This window comes from Pongo pygmaeus, chromosome 20, assembly GCF_028885625.2.
Source record: "Pongo pygmaeus isolate AG05252 chromosome 20, NHGRI_mPonPyg2-v2.0_pri, whole genome shotgun sequence".
NCBI classification, from domain to species: domain Eukaryota; kingdom Metazoa; phylum Chordata; class Mammalia; order Primates; family Hominidae; genus Pongo; species Pongo pygmaeus.
The window spans coordinates 62,082,506-62,099,944 of record NC_072393.2 but is presented as its reverse complement, the minus strand read 5'-3'; the positions used below and the strand labels follow the sequence as shown (position 1 = coordinate 62,099,944).

Below are 17,439 nucleotides of genomic sequence, written 5' to 3'. Positions count from 1 at the left end.
CCCTCCTCGTCCCCCTCCTCCTTCTCCATCTGCCTCCTCGTCCCCCTCCTCCCCCATCTCCCTCCTCGTCCCCCTCCTCCCCCATCTCCCTCCTCGTCCCCCTCCTCCCCCATCTCCCTCCTCGTTCCCCTCCTCCCTCATCTCCCTCCTCGTCCCCCTCCTCCCCGTCTCCCTCCTCGTCCCCCTCCTCCCCGTCTCCCTCCTCGTCCCCCTCCTCCCCGTCCCCCTCCTCCCCGTCCCCCTCCTCCCCGTCCTCCTCCTCCCCCGTCTCCCTCCTCCCCCGTCTCCCTCCTCGTCCCCCTCCTCCCCCGTCTCCCTCCTCGTCCCCCTCCTCCCCCGTCTCCCTCCTCGTCCCCCTCCTCCCCCGTCTCCCTCCTCGTCCCCCTCCTTCCCCGTCTCCCTCCTCCCCCTCCTTCTCCGTCTCCTCCCCCCTCCTCCTTCTCCTCCCCCCTCCTCCTTCTCCGTCTCCTTCCCCCTCCTCCTTCTCCGTCTCCTCCCCCCTCCTCCTTCTCCGTCTCCTCCCCCCTCCTCCTTCTCCGTCTCCTCCCCCCTCCTCCTTCTCCGTCTCCTCCCCCCTCCTCCTCCTCCGTCTCCTCCTCCCTCCTCCTCCTCCGTCTCCTCCTCCCTCCTCCTCCCTCCTCCTCCCTCCTCCTCCCTCCTCCTCCGTCTCCTCCTCCCTCCTCCTCCTCCGTCTCCTCCTCCATCTCCTCCTCCTCCGTCTCCTCCTCCGTCTCCTCCTCCCTCCTCCTCCTCCCTCCTCCTCCTCCGTCTCCTCCTCCCTCCTCCTCCTCCCTCCTCCTCCTCCGTCTCCTCCTCTCTCCTCCTTCTCCGTCTCCTCCTCCCTCCTCCTTCCCCTCCCACTCCTCTCCCTCCTCTTCCTCGTCTGCCTCCTCTTCCTCGTCTCCCTCTGCTTCCTCCCCTCTTCTTCCCTCCTCCCTCATTCTCCCTCCCCCCTCATTCTTCCTCCCTCCCCGTTCTCTCCTCTCCTCCCTCATTCTTCTCTCCTCCTTCCCGTCCCCACCCTCCTCATCATCTCAGAAGTACTTGGGTATTTCTTGCGGCATATGAATAAATGAAAATAAGGTGGGCCGTTATGATTGACCTCATAAGTGTACATATTTTTGTGTGTGTATCTTCCCCCACTCAGGTTGATGGGTTGTTTCCTTACTTCCGATTCCTGTAAGGACATTGCTGCTGTTCTTATTTGCAATGAAAAACTGAAGACCCTGAAACTTGGGCATAATGAAATAGGAGACACTGGTGTCAGACAGTTATGTGCAGCTTTGCAGCATCCTAACTGTAAATTAGAGTGTCTCGGGTGAGTATCTACTGATCATCATCGTAGGAAAATTTATCTTTTTCAAGAATAGGAAGAGCTGGAGGGTCAATAGAATGGAAGGAAGGCAAGTTTAAAAGCAAGTCCCTCTGGGACGATCTGATACATAAAATGCTGCCCAAGGGTTTGCTCAGTCTTGGTACTCTTGCTGTTTGAAACTGGAGTTATTTGCCTTGGGGGCAATCCTGTGCATCATAGGATCTTTAGCTGTGCCCCTGGACACTATCCTCAAGTTGCCAGCAGCACCTTCAGTTGGGATAAATGTCACTAGACATACGTCCCCCAGGAGCACAATCGTCCTGGCTGAGAAACACGGGTCTAGACAGCAGAGTGTCCTGCCGGGAGGTGTCTAATTGGCAAGTAACAATGGTGTGCCTTCCAGCCTACCCAAAGCCAGAGTGGATTCTCTGATGTGTTTCCCTTTTGCAGGCTGCAAACGTGTCCGATCACCCGTGCCTGCTGTGGCGACCTCGCCGCGGCACTCATCGCCTGCAAAACACTGAGGAGCCTGAACCTCGACTGGATTACCTTGGACGCTGATGCGGTGGTGGTGCTGTGTGAGGCATTGAGCCACCCGGACTGTGCCCTGCAGTTGCTGGGGTGAGTGGACACTGTTTCCCTTGGGGTGAGTGACTTCAGAACGAGCTTAGTTCATTGGCCGTTTGCTCAACCGCGACATGATGGATGCCAGGCTGGAGGGTTGTTTGTGGTGGGGGCCTGTCCCGGGCCCCTGTTGACATTGTAAAATGTCATTGTAAAATATAAAAACCGTTGACATTGTAAGATGTCAAGCAACATTCTCGGCCTTTCTCATGAGTTGCCAGTAGGACTTCCCTCAGTTGTGACAATCAAAAAGAGCTTCAGAAATTGTCAGAAGTTCCCCGGAGACAGAGTTGCACCAGGTGAGAACCACTGCTCTACTAAAACATCTTCTACTTACGTTGCCCATAAATACGCAACCCCAGCTCAGACTTCGGAAGGGCTTCTGGAATGGGCTGAGCGGGGTCTTGATTCAGAAATACATTCGCCAAACAGCGGCAGTTAACGTTGTTCTGAGAATCAGGTTTGCCTTTAGAGTTGTACCTATTTGAAATCTGTAGGATGAATTTTTTAAGTTAATTTTTCCTTCTGATTTTATTTTTTTCATTTTTAAAAGTTGTTTTTAAAAAACAAATGGGTGGGGTATAAATGGAAGAGGCTGAATATTGATAATTGTTCAAGTTGGTGATGAGTACATGAATTCATTATACTAGTATCTCTGAGAAAAGTTCACAATATGTTGTTTAAGGTTTTTTTTGGTTTTTTTGTTTTTGTTTTTTTGTTTTTTGGTTTTTTTTTGAGGGAGAGTCTTGCTCTGTCACCCAGGCTGGAGTGCAGTGGCACAATCTCAGCTCACTTCAACCCCTGCCTCCTGGGCTCAAGCAATTCTCGTGCCTCAGCCTCCCAAGTAGTTGGGATTACAAGCGCTCACCACCATGCTCAGCTAATTTTTGTATTTTTAGTAGAGACGGGGTTTCACCATGTTGGCCAGGCTGGTCTCGAACTCCTGACCTCAGGTGATCCACCTGCCTCAGCCTCTCAAAGAGCTGGGATTATAGGCATGAGCCACCACACCTGGCAGAGACTGGTAACTTATAAAGGAAAGAGGTTTAATTGGCTCATTCATCTGCAGGCTGTACAGGAAGCATAGCAGCTTCTGCTTCTGAGGTAGCCTCAGGAAACTTTGAATCATGGCGGAATGTGAAACAGAAATAGGCACGTCTTTGGTGGTGGGAGCAGGAGGAAAGGAAGCAGGGGGGATGCCACACACTTTTAAACAACCAGATCTCGTGAGAACCCTATCATGAGAACAGCACCAAAGGGATGGTGCTCAACCATTCACAAAGGATCCACCCCCATGATCCAGTCACCTCCCACCAGGCCCCACCTCCAACACTGGGGATTACAATTAAATATGAGATTTGGGTGGGGACACAGATTCAAACCATATCGCGAATGTCTAGGGAGGACCCCAAGTGAAGGGGGCACAGCAAAACGTAAAGGCCCTGAGATGGGGCCAGGCCTTGTACCCTGCAGGGCTGGAAGGGAGTCCTGGGGAGCTGTATAATAGAGAAAAGGAAAAATGAATTCAGACAGGAGACAGAGAACCAGTCCCCATAGGGACAGGCCAGGGACTTAAGACCTGCATTATAAAATAATAATTAGCATGTCTCCCTCCTCTTCAACCACCATCCCCACATCCAAAACATGTCAGCTCCACAGTAGCAAACGTTCAGAGCAGTTATTTCTGGATAACTTTCTCATAGTGTCACTGTAGCTGAAAGGAAACTTAGCCATCTTCCCTACCTCTGAAGATTTAAGATGATAAATTCCTACTTCCCCTGTGTCTAAATATCTATGAATTTTTGTGACCTGCTAATCCTCCTCAACTTCTTTTTATAATTGGAGATAAAAAGGCACATAACTATGAACACCAGGCAAGAAGGAAGGACACAGGAGAGGGGAGAAGAGAATTGCAAATGTTAGTTATATTCTTTGAGGAAAGCCTATGTTCCAGTCTTACCAATTATTTGTGAACTTATTTTTTATATTTTCCTGATGCTGAGAACATTTAGAAGTTATAAAGAGATAAAGATTCAACGTATAAAGCAAGAACGATAGCTGTTGAGGGAGTAGAAGCCAGGAGGAAGTGGTGTCCAATAAGCTAAGGGAAAAAATAAACAAGAAACTGTAATTAACTGTATTCAATGCTAACTGGGTAAGTAGGATAGAATGTATTTAACAAATTGATGTTATTGATGACTAGAAAAACCAGCTTTGTTGAGGTGGGTTCAGGGGACAATGACATGAAAGGAACTGAAAATAGCAAAAATAGACAAGAACGTTTGAAATATTTATGGGTGTAGCATCTGCTTTAATTATTTCTTAGAAAATGGGCGGGTTGTAAATGGAAGAGGCTGAATATTGGTAATTGTAGAAGTTGGTGATGGGTACATGAATTCATTATATTAGTGCCTCTGAGAAAAGCTCATAATATGTTGTTTTTTTTTTTAAAGCACATTATAAGAAGCAATAAATGTGCCAGGGCATATGAACATCAGATGAATGGAAGTTATCCTGTGTTTTTCTTTTTAACTTAAATTCATCTTTTTTGAATTAAATCTTAATTGATACATGCTGTATATGAAATTTCACTTTATGGTATAAATCAGAGGCTTCCTATCCTATAGGAAAGATTCATGCTTGTTTTTCAAATTCAGTACAATTCTCCCAGTGATTTCCAGGAAAGAATAAAGAGGAGAGGAGAGGTAGACATCAGAATGTAGAGAGGCAATACTGTGTAAAAATGAAAAAAAAACAAAAACAAAAAAACTTTATTTCTATTTTCCCAGGCTGCACAAATCTGGCTTTGATGAAGAAACTCAGAAGATCCTGATGTCTGTGGAAGAAAAAATTCCCCATCTGACCATTTCACACGGACCTTGGATTGACGAGGAATACAAGATCAGGGGTGTACTCCTCTGATGGGGAGTACACAAAGCCTTCTCACAAAGGCTTTCCTTGGCCACAATGTGCCCTTCTCCTCGCACCTCTATCCTGTAATTGCACATCATGGCAGCAGGTATTTCAGAGGTACTCCCTTGGTGTTCTAGCAACATGATTATGGAGTGTGATTCAGTGTACGTGTTGATTGTCTTTGCCTCGGTCCTATATCCCCTTGTCTTCAGAAATCCCATCCTGCCTTGTGATATTTAGAAGCACAAGTATGTTAAACAAGTGCTAAATGCTCTGGAAAACATGGCTTTATTTTCTTAATGGATGTCTTGGTGTGTAGGAGCATGCATCTGCAGGCACCACAATCCGGATACTTCTGATGCAGAAGTGATGCTAGAATGTGTCTATAGATTGTATTGCTAGCATCCAAACTTTCTAGTTTGTCCAGATTTCGATTTGATCAATTTTTTTGTCCAATAAAAAAGCATTTCCAAATCTCTACTTATCCTTTTATATATGACACTCCAATAGATTTTTCTAAAAATTCAGTATTATTCAAATGTATCTACAGTTTATATTTCAAAATACAATATTAAACACTTCATTGTCATAATTAAACATTCCCTAGTTCCCTAAGGTAAATTGCTGATGCCTTATTGGCCTGGTCTAAAATTTTTATTACAAAATTTAAAAGCAAGATGATGCAGAAGTTGGATTATATAATATCAGTTATCATTAGATTGAAATATAATCTCAGATTCTCCTGAGAATGAGAAATTGTGGACCTACTCTTGGATCTCTTGGCACACTCCTGGATTCTTTGGATATTTGGGAGGCTGAATTTTCTATAATCTTTGATGTAGCATGCTCGCACTTATTTGCTTAATTTTACTTCCGGGTTTTCCATATGTTTAAGCAATTATGAACTTTTTTGCCCAATTTTCTACTTGCTTTTGGCCTTTTCCCACAACTTTAAAGAATGCTGGCATAGGCCAGAAGTGGTGGCTCACGCCTGTAATTCCAGCACTTTGGGAGGCCCACGCGGGCGGATCATGAGGTCAGGACTTCAAGACCTGTACACATGAGTTTACACTCAAGACTGGACAGGGGTTTCCGTAGAACAAAAGACACCATTGTGTGGGGGATTCCAGTGGAAAGAAGAACCAAGGAGTTTGCCACGGCCATGTGGGCGAGAATCTTGTGTGTGGGCCTCATTCGATGCTCAGTCAAGATGGGAGGGACATTATAGAAGAATGGACAATGGCATTGGCCAGAGTCCCCACCCCAGTCTGGTAAGGAAAGATGGTTTTTATGGCCACTTCCCCTGTGGTTCTTAGGACATTGTTCTGAAAAGACATGGGGAGGGTTTCCGGGTGGTCTGAACTGAAGAGCCGGCTACGTCTGTGATGAGATCAGCACTCTTAGCTTTTCAACTTGGAAAATTATTTTGGTCTTTCCTTTACCTGAAATAGAGACATTGTCACATTCCACAGAAGGGGCTCAACATGGAGAACATACCCCTGACACCAATTTCACATTTAACTGGTTTTTGGGTACTTATTTTCATTTGCTATTTGTTCTTTCTTTCGTTTTAGAGTCAGGGTCTGCTTTGCGGCTCAGTCTGGAGGGCAGTGATGCCGTCATAGCTCCCTGCAGCCTTGAACTCCTGGGCTCAAGTGATGCTCCTGCCTCAGCCTCCTGTGTAGCTGGGACCACAGGTGCACACCACCGTTCCTGACTTTTTTTTTTTTTTTGAGAGGGAGTCTGACTCTGTTGCCCAGGCTGGAGTGCAGTGGTGTGATCTCGGCTCACTGCAGCCTCCGTCTCCCAGGTTCAAGTGATTCTCCTGTCTCAGCCACCTGAGTAGCTGGGATTTCAGGCATGTGCCACCATGCCCTGCTAGTTTTTTTGTTTTTGTTTTGTTTTGGGTTTTTTTTTAGTATTTTTAGTAGAGACGTGGTTTTGCCATGTTGGTCAGGCTGGTCTCAAACTCCTGACCTGAGGTGATCCGCCTGCCCTGGCCTCCCAAAGTGCTGGGATTACAGGCCTGAGCCACCGCGCTCAGCCCATTTAAATATTTTTAGTATAGATGGGGTCTCGCTATGTTTCCCAGGCTGGTCTGGTACTCCTGGCTTCAAGTTATCCTCCCACTTTGGCCTCTCAAAGTGCTGGGATTACAGGCACAAGCCATCGCACCTGGCCCATTTACTATTTTTTTTTTTAATCTCTCTCTCTTTACTATTGTTTTTTAAATCTCTCTATTGTTTTTTAAATCTCTCTTTACTATTGTTTTTTAAATCTCTCCCTTCCCTTCCCTTTCCCCTTCCCTTCCCCTCTTTCTTCTTTCCTTTTCCTTCCCCTTCCCTCCTTTCTTCCCTCCTTTTTCCTTCTTTCGTGCAATGCTGCAATCTTGGCTCACTGCAACCTCTGCCTCTGGGTTCAAGCGATTCTCCCACCTTAGCCTACTGAGGAGCTGAGATTACAGGCATCTGCCATCGTGCCCGGCTAATTTTTGTATTTTTAGTAGAGACAGGGTTTTGCCATGTCAGCCAGGCTGGTCTCGAACTCCTGACCTCAGGTGATCCACCCACCTCGGCCTCCCAAAGTGCTGGGATTTCAGACATGAGCCACCGCGCCTGGCCCTTTCCCTTTTCTAAAACAGTGCGCCACCGCATTGTAGCCTGGGCGACAGAGCAAAACTCGGTCTAAAAAAAAAAAAAAAAAAGGAAGAAGAAAAAGAAGAAAGGAGGAGGAAGAGGAAGAAGAAAAAAGAATAAAGGAAGAAAGAGGAGGAAGAGGAAGAAGAAAGAAGAATAAAGGAAGAAAGAGGAGGAAGAGGAAGAAGAAAAGAGAAGAATAAAGGAAGGAGGAGGAAAAAGGAGGAAGAAGAGGAAGAGGAAGAAGAAGAGGAGGAGGAGGAAGAAGAAATCAAAGTTCTCCAGTCTCGTAAAGCTGCACGTGCAGAGAATCTGGAAAAACTAAAGCTGGGTTGTTGCCCAACCAATGGACATTCTATGCTCCCTTTCCTTCCAGATAATAAGGCCTTGTTTGTAACTGCTGTGCAGACCTCGGGCTTCCCATCCAGCATAAGACAGACCTGGAAGGGCCTCTCCCACCATGCGATTTCATGGAGACAGGCTTATTTCCCTTGAAAAACATGTGAATGATGCTTGCAAACTGATACGGCGTGGCTCTGTGTCCCCAGCAAATCTCACGTGGAATCCCCGGTGTGGGAGGAGGGACCTGGTGGGAGGTGACTGGATCATGGGGTGATTTCTCATGAATGGTTTAGCACCATACCCCCTTGGTACTGTGTAGTGAGTTCTCATCACGTCTGGTTGTTTGAAAGTGTGTAGGGCCGGACATGGTGGCTCTCGCCTGTAATCCCAGCAACTTTGGGAGGCTGAGGCAGGCGGATCATGAGGTCAGGAGTTCAGGACCAGCCTGGCCAAAATGGTGAAACCCCATCTCTACCAAAAATACAAAAATTAGCCACGCCTGCTGGCAGATGCCTGTAATCCCAGCTACTTGGGAGACTGAGGCAGAGAGTTGCTTGAACCCAGGAGGCAGACGTTGCAGTGAGCCAAAATCATGCCACTGCACTCCAGCCTGGGCGACAGATCGAAACTCCATTGCAAAAAAATAATAAATAAAAGTGTGGAGCACCTGCCTCCTCTCTATCCTGCTCCTGTTCCTGCCCTGTTAAGACCTGCCTGCCCCTCCTCACCTTCTGCCATGATTGCAAGCTTCCTGAGGCCTCCCCAAAACCGGAAGCCACTTTGCTCCCTGTACAGCCTGTAGAACTGTGAGCCAATTAAACCTCTTCTTGGCCGGGCGCAGTGGCTCACACCTGTTATCCCAACACTTTGGGAGGCCGAGGTGGGCGGATCACGAGGTCAGGAGTTTGAGACCAGTCTGGCCAACATGGTGAAACCCTGTCTCTATTAAAAATACAAAACTTAGTCGGGCATGATGGCTGGCGCCTGTAATCCCAGTTACTTGGGAGGCTGAGGCAGGAGAATCACTTGAACCAGGCGGCGCAGGTTGCAGTGAGTTGAGATCGCACCACTGCACTCCAGCCTGGGCGACAAAGCAAGATGTCATCTTGGAAAAAAAAAAAAAAAAAAAAGAATCTTCAGTGTTTTAATCTAGAGACACCTCCTAAGAGTGGAGTCTAACCTTAAATGCCCGCCAGCGATGACAAGACTGTATCACCATTGAGTAAAATGGCCTCACTGTTCAGCTGTTATAGACTTAAGATTGTTAGGGCACCTTAGAATGTCTCATCTTTTCCAGATTGTCAACAGGTACGTACTATTTATCACATAATTTTTGGGGCACTGGAACATACCTGAACTAAGACTTATTTTGTCTTACACTTTATACTCACTGAAAATCAAGAACACTGCAATGCAGCTTTAGTGACAGAGCAAAACCTTGTCTCTAAATATATATATCCCACAACAACAAATATTCCAGCCAAAATGTCAATATGACTGTTGAAGAACCTGACCTTATGAATGACGTGTCATTTTCTCCATACTTTCAAGATTTTCTCTACCTTTGGCCTTTATTAACTTGACTCTGATAATGTTCAAGGATATTTTTTTTTTTTTCCTGAGAAAAAGTCTTGCTCTATTGCCCAGGCTGGAGTGCAGTGGCACGGTCTCAGCTCACTGCAGCCTCCACCTCCCGAGCTCAAGCAATTCTCCCACCTCAGCCTCCTGAGTAGCTGGGACCACAGGTGCATGCCGCTATGCCCGACTAATTTTTGTATTTTTAGTAGAGATGGGAATTTTGTCATGTTGGCCAGGCTGGTCTCGAACTCCTGACCTCAAGTTATCCATCCGCCTCGGCCTCCCAAAGTGCTGGAATTATAGGCTCACGCCACTTCAGGAAATGTGTTGCAGTGACTGTGGATTCTGTATCGTTCTGAGAGGTTTTTTCATTGGTTTTCATTTTTGTCTGTTTCCATAGGCAAAAAAGTTGCCTGGACACATTCACAAAACATATCTTCCTGCAGTCAGCAGCTAGCGGTATCTATGCTAAGTTCCTTCGAAGACTCCTAAGAGGCCTCCACGGACCTCTGAAGTTTAATAGTCAATGACTGGGGCAGAGCTTACTCAGAAACCTCAGGCCAGTGAGGCTTCCAACCTCCGCGGCCCAGGCTGAGCGGCTTGAGTAGCACATTCACTGTGTGGCAGAACTGCGAGTCTGCCCAGGCTTTTCATTTCTGCTGGGCTCCCTGGTGCCTCCCACGTGCATGTGTAGAACAGCACTCAGCCAGATGCTTGGAAGGTGGATGATGTCTACCATTCTACGGATCACTTGCGATGCTTATTTCCCAGGGAACAGAAATGAGGAGGTGGGGCCAGGCCGTCTCCTCTCTCTGTTGTCTGTATTACAGAAGGAAGGGAGCCGTGCTGGAGCAGGGGGCCCAGGAGCATCACAGGCGGCAGGCCAGTCCCCGCCAAGAAGAGAGATGTAGGTGGGATGACCCTCCAGGGACTCGGGAGAGAGACATGCGTGAGCTTTTGCGATACGCGGTGAGACAGAGCAAGGGTGCTGTGGGGTGTGCGTGCATTCCCACAGACAGGGTGGATGGCTGCATTCATGTTAGGGCTGTCATAACAAAGTACCGCCAGCTGGGAGCCCTATAGAACGTCAGTGTATTTTCTCGCAGTTCTGGAAGCCAGAAGTTCAAGATGAAGGTGCTGCAGGGTTAGTTTCTGCCGAGGCCTCTCTCCTTGGCTCCCAGACGGCTGTCTTCTCCCTACATCCTCACATGAAGGTGCAACCCCTCTGTATAACAGGCAGATTGGATTAGGACCCACCCTAATGTCCTCATTTTAACCTTAACTCTGTAAAGGCCGTCTCCAAATACAGCCCCATTCTGGGGTACGGGGTCGGCGCAGGGTGGGGGGTAGGGTTTCAACATAGAGCTTTCAGGAGGGCGCAGTTCAGCTAGTGACAGTGACTGCAGATGTCTAAGCGGAGAGAATGGGCCACTCCCACGGGGGTCGGGTGAGCAAGGGGCGCTGGAGAAAGAGCGTGGAGAGACACGTGCCGTCTAGTGTGCGCGCTGGGCTGGGAGGCGGGGGCCAGGAAGAGACCGGGACCACGAGTAAGAGCCCGCGAGAGGTACGTCTGAGAGCGACTGTCTCCGTGTGGGTGAGAAGCCTGGAGACGGAGGAACTGCGTTTCCGAGGGACTTAATACCTCGGTCGATAGTCTGCGCGCTGGCCCAGGAGCACAGGGGCGCACGGGATCGCAGCGTCTTCCCACAACCCCGCCTGCGGCTCCGTCCGCTCTCCGGCGCCCTCTGCGGGGCCAGCAGCCGAAACGCAGGGGAGCGCTTTCCAGCTTCCTCCAATCCCAGCCCACGCGGTAGCCGCTCACATGCAGGTGCTTAAACTTAAATCCATCAAAAATTGGCAAGATTAAAAAAATCTCACGCTGGCCACATTTCAACTGTTCTACGTGGCATGTGGCTAGTGGCATCCCTTTTGTACAGCACAGAGAACATTTCCAGCATCTCAGAAAGTTCCATCAGACGCCCTGCCAGTGACCAATCTCTGCGAAAAAGTGAGGATCCCGGGCTGCGCGCGGTGGCTCACGCCTGTAATCCCAGTACTTTGGGAGGCCGAGGGAGGTGGATCACCTGAGGTCAGGAGTTCGAGACCAGCCTGGCCAACGTGGTGAAACCCCGTCTCTACTAAAAATACAAAAATTAGCCTGGTGTGGTGGCGGGCGCCTGTAATCCCAGCTACTTGAGAGGCTGAAGCAGGAGAATCGCTTAAACCCAGGAGGCAGAGGTTGCAGTGAGCCGAAATCACGCCATTGCACTCTAGCCTGGGTGACGACAGTAAAACTCCGTCTCAAATTAAAAAAAAAAAAAAGAATCCCTGACTGTCCCAACCGCACACACCACACACACACACAGCAGCAATCTCCTTGGTTGAGGGCACTTCCCACTTAGGCCCCTCAGGACAGTGTTGTCCAGGACAGAAACACACATGTGGCCACACACACGCCCTCCCCTCCATTTATGGCTGGCCCCGAGCTGCCCAACCAGAGACGACGCAGGGCCAAAGGAAATAATCTGCTATCAAAACTGAAAGAGGCCGGGTGCGGTGGCTCACGCCTGTAATCCCAGCACTTTGGGAGGCCGAGGTGGGCGGATCACAAGGTCAGATTGAGACCATCCTGGCCAACAAGGTGAAACCCCATCTCTACTAACAATACAAAAAATTAGCTTAGCCGGGCGTGGTGGTGGGCACCTGCAGTCCCAGCTACTCGGGAGGCTGAGGCAGGAGAATGGCATGAACCCAGGAGGCGGAGCTTGCAGTGAGCCGAGATGGCACCACTGCACTCCAGCCTGGGCAACAGAGCAAGACTCCGTCTCAAAAAAAAAAAAAAAAAAAAAAAAAAACAGTGAAAGAAAGGAGTAAATGCGGCTTAGATGAATGAATAAATGCATTCACCCATTCTACTTGAAATCAATACCCAATTGATCTAAGAAACAGAAAGAAATCATTTAGGTAGATAGGGTGAAGAGAGTCACCAGCAAAAAACTTTCTAACAAAAAGCAGCTTAAAAATTGCTCCCTTTCTCACCACACTATGCAGTTCAAATAAATCACTTCTCCTAACAAAGAGCAGCCTGATCTTTCAGGCTGTAAAACACAGATAAGCAACTCAGGCACAGACTTGGGAGGTTCCTGGGTAATCACCAAGCCACATACATAGATGGGCCCCAGTGAAAACAGTGGGCCTAAAGCACATTCCTTTCCCTTTCTTTAGGCACACTAAGATAGGGAAGCTGGAAGCCTGCATGCACGTGGGGGAGATGCCTGCAGCTGGAAGGTGCCTGGGAATGGGCACAGAAACTCTCCCTCCCCTTTTAGCACACACAGATAAGCAGCAGCGCAGAGCAGCACAAACGAAGGGCCTGCCTGCAGGATCAAAGAATGGGGTGGGGGACTGGCACGATGGCTCACGCCTGTAACCCCAGCACTTTGGGAGGCCGAGGCAGGTGATCACTTGAGGTCAGGAGTTGGAGACCAGCCTGACCAACATGGTGAAACCTTGTCTCTACCAAAAATACAAAATTAGCCGGGCATGGCTGCATGCACCTGTAATCCCAACTACTCAGGAGGCTGAGGCACGAGAATTGCTTGAACCTGGGAGGCGGAGGTTGCAGTGAGCCAAGATCACACCACTGCACTCCAGCCTGGGCAACAGAGCAAGACTCCATCTCAAAAAAAAAAAAAAAAAAAAGGATGGGGTGGGGGCTGCTAGAGACTCTGCTCGATGCAGACAGCACACCTGGTCCTAACTGGTTCTTCAGGCCCTAGGAAGAAAAGACACCCCTCCTCACTAGCCCATCTATAAAACCCCTGACATTTCTACTACAACTTCACAACCCATTCGGGACCCGTCTCTGTGACAGAGCTGTTTCTTCCTTTTGCCTATTAAACTCCTGCTCCAAATCTCACTCTGTGCATCCACATCCTTGATTTCCTCGGCTGTGAGACCAAAAACCTTAGTATTTACCACAGACAAGACCGTTTTACAGGAACAAGCCAGGCAGGGTCCCGAAAGCTCAGTATTTTAAGGGTCTAACAGGGAGAAGTTCTCATTAATATCAGCTCCTTCTGAGAACTGCTGGGGTCAGAATAGTCCGGGAAAGGGGAGAGGAGACACAAGGTCCTTGTTCAAATAATGTATTTCTTAGATACTAAGAGAAAAAAATACAGGAAACGGTATCTTTTTTTTTTTTTTTTTGAGACGGGAGTCTCACCCTGTCACCCAGGCTGGAGTGCAGTGGTGCAATCTTGGCTCACTGCAACCTCCGCCTCCCGCGTTCAAGCGATTCTCCTGCCTCAGCCTCCTGAGTAGCTAGGATTACAGGTGCCTGCCACCACACTAGGCTAATTTTTGTACTTTTAGTAGAGATGGGGTTTTGCCACGTTGGCCAGGCTGGTCTTGAACTCCTGACCTCGTGATCCGCCCACCTCGGCCTCCCAAAGTGCTGGGATTACAGGCATGAGCCACCGCACCCAGGCGAAACAGTATCATTTCTAACCCTTTTCATGTGGCTGTCAGGACATGTTTCAAGCACCGAGTCCAGCATCTTGATAAGGTGGGAACCAGGGAGCCCTCAGGGTCCCCGCACCAGCCCTCCCACTGCAAACCCACACCACCCTGGCCGTCTGGAGCTTACCCCAGCCCAGCTCCCTGTGACATAGGGACCTGGCCACTCCTGGACGTGGTGCCCTAAGCTCACCTCCCCCACAGATGGATGTAGTGATGCTTGATTTGGGTGGATGAGAACATTCCCCACAAGCCATTTTGCAACCTCACCTCCTGAGCCTCTGAGCTACCTTTCATTCCCCTTTGAGCATGCGGGGTTAACTGCTGTAGGGGTTACCCCCATAAATGCATGAGTTATACCTTTTGACAGTAACACACAACTATTACTAGACAGCATGTAATTACCATTTTTAAGTGCTCCGGGGAGGGGCCATGAGGAGGTTGTAGGTGAAACAGGAGTGGCTCAAATGTAAATGATGGCTGAACACGAGTGAGGCATTTGCAGGGGTGGTTATGACAGTACTGTCTATAGTTCTGTGTGCTTCAAGATGTCCCTCAGAAAATTTGTATTTATGGGCCGGGTGCCGTGGCTCACGCCTGTAATCCCAGCACTTTGGGAGGCCGAGGCGGGTGGATCACGAGGTCAGGAGTTCGACCAGCCTGGCCAATATGGTGAAACCCTGTCTCTGCTAAAAACAGAAAAGTTAGCTGGCTGTGGTCGCACGCACCTGTAGTCCCAAGGCAGGAGAAATCGCTTGAACCCGGGAGGCGGAGGTTGCAGTGAGCCGAGATCATGCCATTGCACTCCAGCCTGGGGGACAAGAGCAAGACTCCATCTCAAAAAAATAAATAAATAATAATAGTAAGGAAAGAAAGTTTATATTTATGGAGCAGTTGTTAAATAGTGCTTTATGGGCAGGGCACGGTGGCTCACGCCTGTAATTCCAGCACTTTGGGAGGCCGAGGTGGGCAGATCACGAGGTCAGAAGATCGAGACCATCCTGGCTAACACGGTGAAACCCCGTCTCTACTAAAAAAATACAAAAAAATTAGCCGGGCGTGGTGGTGGGCACCTGTAGTCCCAGCTACTTTGGAGGCTGAGGCAGGAGAATGGCGTGAACCTGGGAGGCGGAGCTTGCAGTGAGCAGAGATCGAGCCACTGCACTCCAGCCTGGGCGACTGAGCGAGACTCTGTCTCAAAAAAAAAAAAAAGTGCTTTAGGAAATTATAAATATCCATACTAAAATAATGTGGATAAAACATAACATTAAATAATTATCCCTGAAAATAAAACAAAAGCATGAAGAAACATTCAATAGAAAACAAACAGCAAAGGGAGCGATTTCTCGGCGGAAAGCATGCTGGAACCCTGTGGAAGCGTGGGCTGTCTCAGGACGTGCAGGCAGGCCCTAGACCCCTGCCACATACAAGCAATCACCAGGGGTCAGCACACTTTTTGTTGAAGAGCCAGATAGTAAATATTTTAGGTTCAAGGGACACTCGATCTCTGCCACACTTAATGTCACCATTGCCACTGTAGTGCAGACGCAGCCGTGGCTGCACTCTAATAAAACATTTTTGTACAAAAGCAAGCAGCCAGTCCTTGGGCTGCAGTTTGAGAAGCTCCAGGGGCACCTGTGATCCTGTGATGTGAGTAGGCCGGTTTCTCAGCACAGTGAAGGGCCTGGCAGGATGGCGCTTGAGGGATGAGCTGGACAACCCAGTCATCAGAGAGACAGACAAGTTCTCAAGAAATAAAGCATTTTTGGCTGGGCACGATGGCTCACGCCACACCCGGGAAGCTGGAAGCATGCATGGGGGAGATGCCTGCAGCTGCAAGAAGGTGCCTGGGAATGGGCACAGAAACTCTCCCTCCCGTTTTAGCACACGCAGAAAAGCAACGCAGAGCAGCACAAACTAAGGGTCTGGGGGAGGCGGGAGGGAAAGCATTAGGAGATATACCTAATGTAAATGACGAGTTAATGCGTGCAGCACACCAACATGGCACATGTATACATATGTAACAAACCTGCACGTTGTGCATAGGTACCCTAGAACTTAAAGTATAATAAAAAATAAAAAATAAAATGGGGTGGGGGCTGCTGCAGGGCTCACGCCTGTAATCCCAGCACTTTGGGAGGCCGAGGCGGGCAGATCACGAGGTCAAGAGATCGAGACCATCCTAACATGGTGAAACCCCGTCTGTACTAAAAATACAAAAAAAATTAGCTGGTTACACAGCTTTAATTAGGTGGTTAGCACCTGTAATCCCAGCTACTCGAGAGGCTGAGGCAGGAGAATCGCCTGAACCCGGGAGGTGGAGGCTGCGTTGAGCCGAGATCATGCCACTGCACTCCAGCCTGGCAACAGAGCAAGACTCCATCTCGGAAAAAAAAAAAAAGGCATTTCTTCCTATTCAATGAGAACGTGAGGAAAAGGCAAAAGGCAGAGGCTGGCTGGGAGAGGGTTTGTGTGTGTAAAATTGAGTTTCAGTATAAAAAAAGATCAAGGCAGGACTGAAAGCCCTGAGGCTGGCATCGCAGCTCCAGAGCGAGGGGCAAGTGCAGGGCGAGGAGCGAGGACAGGGTGGGAGCAGAGCGAGGGGTAAGGGTAGGGTGAGCACAGGTGGCAGGGGACTCTGGTGGGCCTGGACTCTGGCGGGTGGGGTGACCCAGGAGCTCGACTGAAGCTCCTACGGGCTCCAGGAAGGTTCCCTCAAGTGCCTTCCCCATCCAGCCCCTAGGCCCTGAACGGAGTCGGCCCAGGAATGTCCCACGCCCCAACGCTTCACCTGTCCCAGGGAGAAGTTCTGTGGGTTTTTTCCACTTCAGCCCTCTTTAGGGGAAGACGCCGGGTCAGAAGCACATCTGCTCCTGAGAGCCGGCCGGGAGCACCACCATGACTCTTGCTTGGCCAAACCTGAGAATTCTGAACCTCCTCCTAGGCCCATCCGTGCATGCCCTTGTAAAATCCTTTCAGCAAATGAACCCCACCGCCATCCCCCCCAACCCCCGCCACCCTCACATCTGATCGGCTTCTTCAGCCTCCACCATCCCCAGGTGACCTCTGATCACCCTGGCCTGCCTTCAGCAAGAATCCTGCTAGGTGGGTTTAGCTGAAACCCCCCAGACCCCTGAGGTTGGCTCTTAGTGATTTTCCATCCACTGATGGTACCTTGTACCTGTCTCGATGGTCCTGAATAAAGTCTTCCTTACGGCCATTTAACAAGCTCGCCATCCCACCGTGGGGACAGAGACACATCTGCTGTAGAAAGAGTGATACATACACAGTGGGGTGAACCCTCAATCGGGGACAACAGCAGGCTCCCAGCATTCTCCCAGCGTTCAACCGTGCACGTCACTAAGCTCAGGTGCTTGGGCCTCATGGGGGACTCTTACATGGCAGCTCCTGCTGAGCACTTTGGTGGCTGGAATATTCCGGAAAGAGGAATAAAGTAGGAGACACGAGATCTGTGGTGCTACTTTGTAATTCGCACTGTAGGGAAAAGATGCC

The 17,439-nt window shown here is 49.2% G+C and overlaps 1 protein-coding gene across 1 annotated transcript in view; it reads left to right on the top strand.

The window, feature by feature from the left end:
- NLRP9 (NLR family pyrin domain containing 9) overlaps positions 1-5,326 on the top strand; it is a 35,461-nt gene extending 30,135 nt beyond the window's left edge. Inside the window, exons 7-9 of the mRNA XM_054465692.2 lie at positions 1,148-1,318; positions 1,766-1,936; positions 4,729-5,326. Of these exons, the coding sequence (XP_054321667.2) occupies positions 1,148-1,318; positions 1,766-1,936; positions 4,729-4,861 (475 nt within the window). The 3' untranslated portion in view covers positions 4,862-5,326. The remainder of the gene's footprint in view (positions 1-1,147; positions 1,319-1,765; positions 1,937-4,728) is intronic.
- Positions 5,327-17,439: the final 12,113 nt, after the last annotated feature.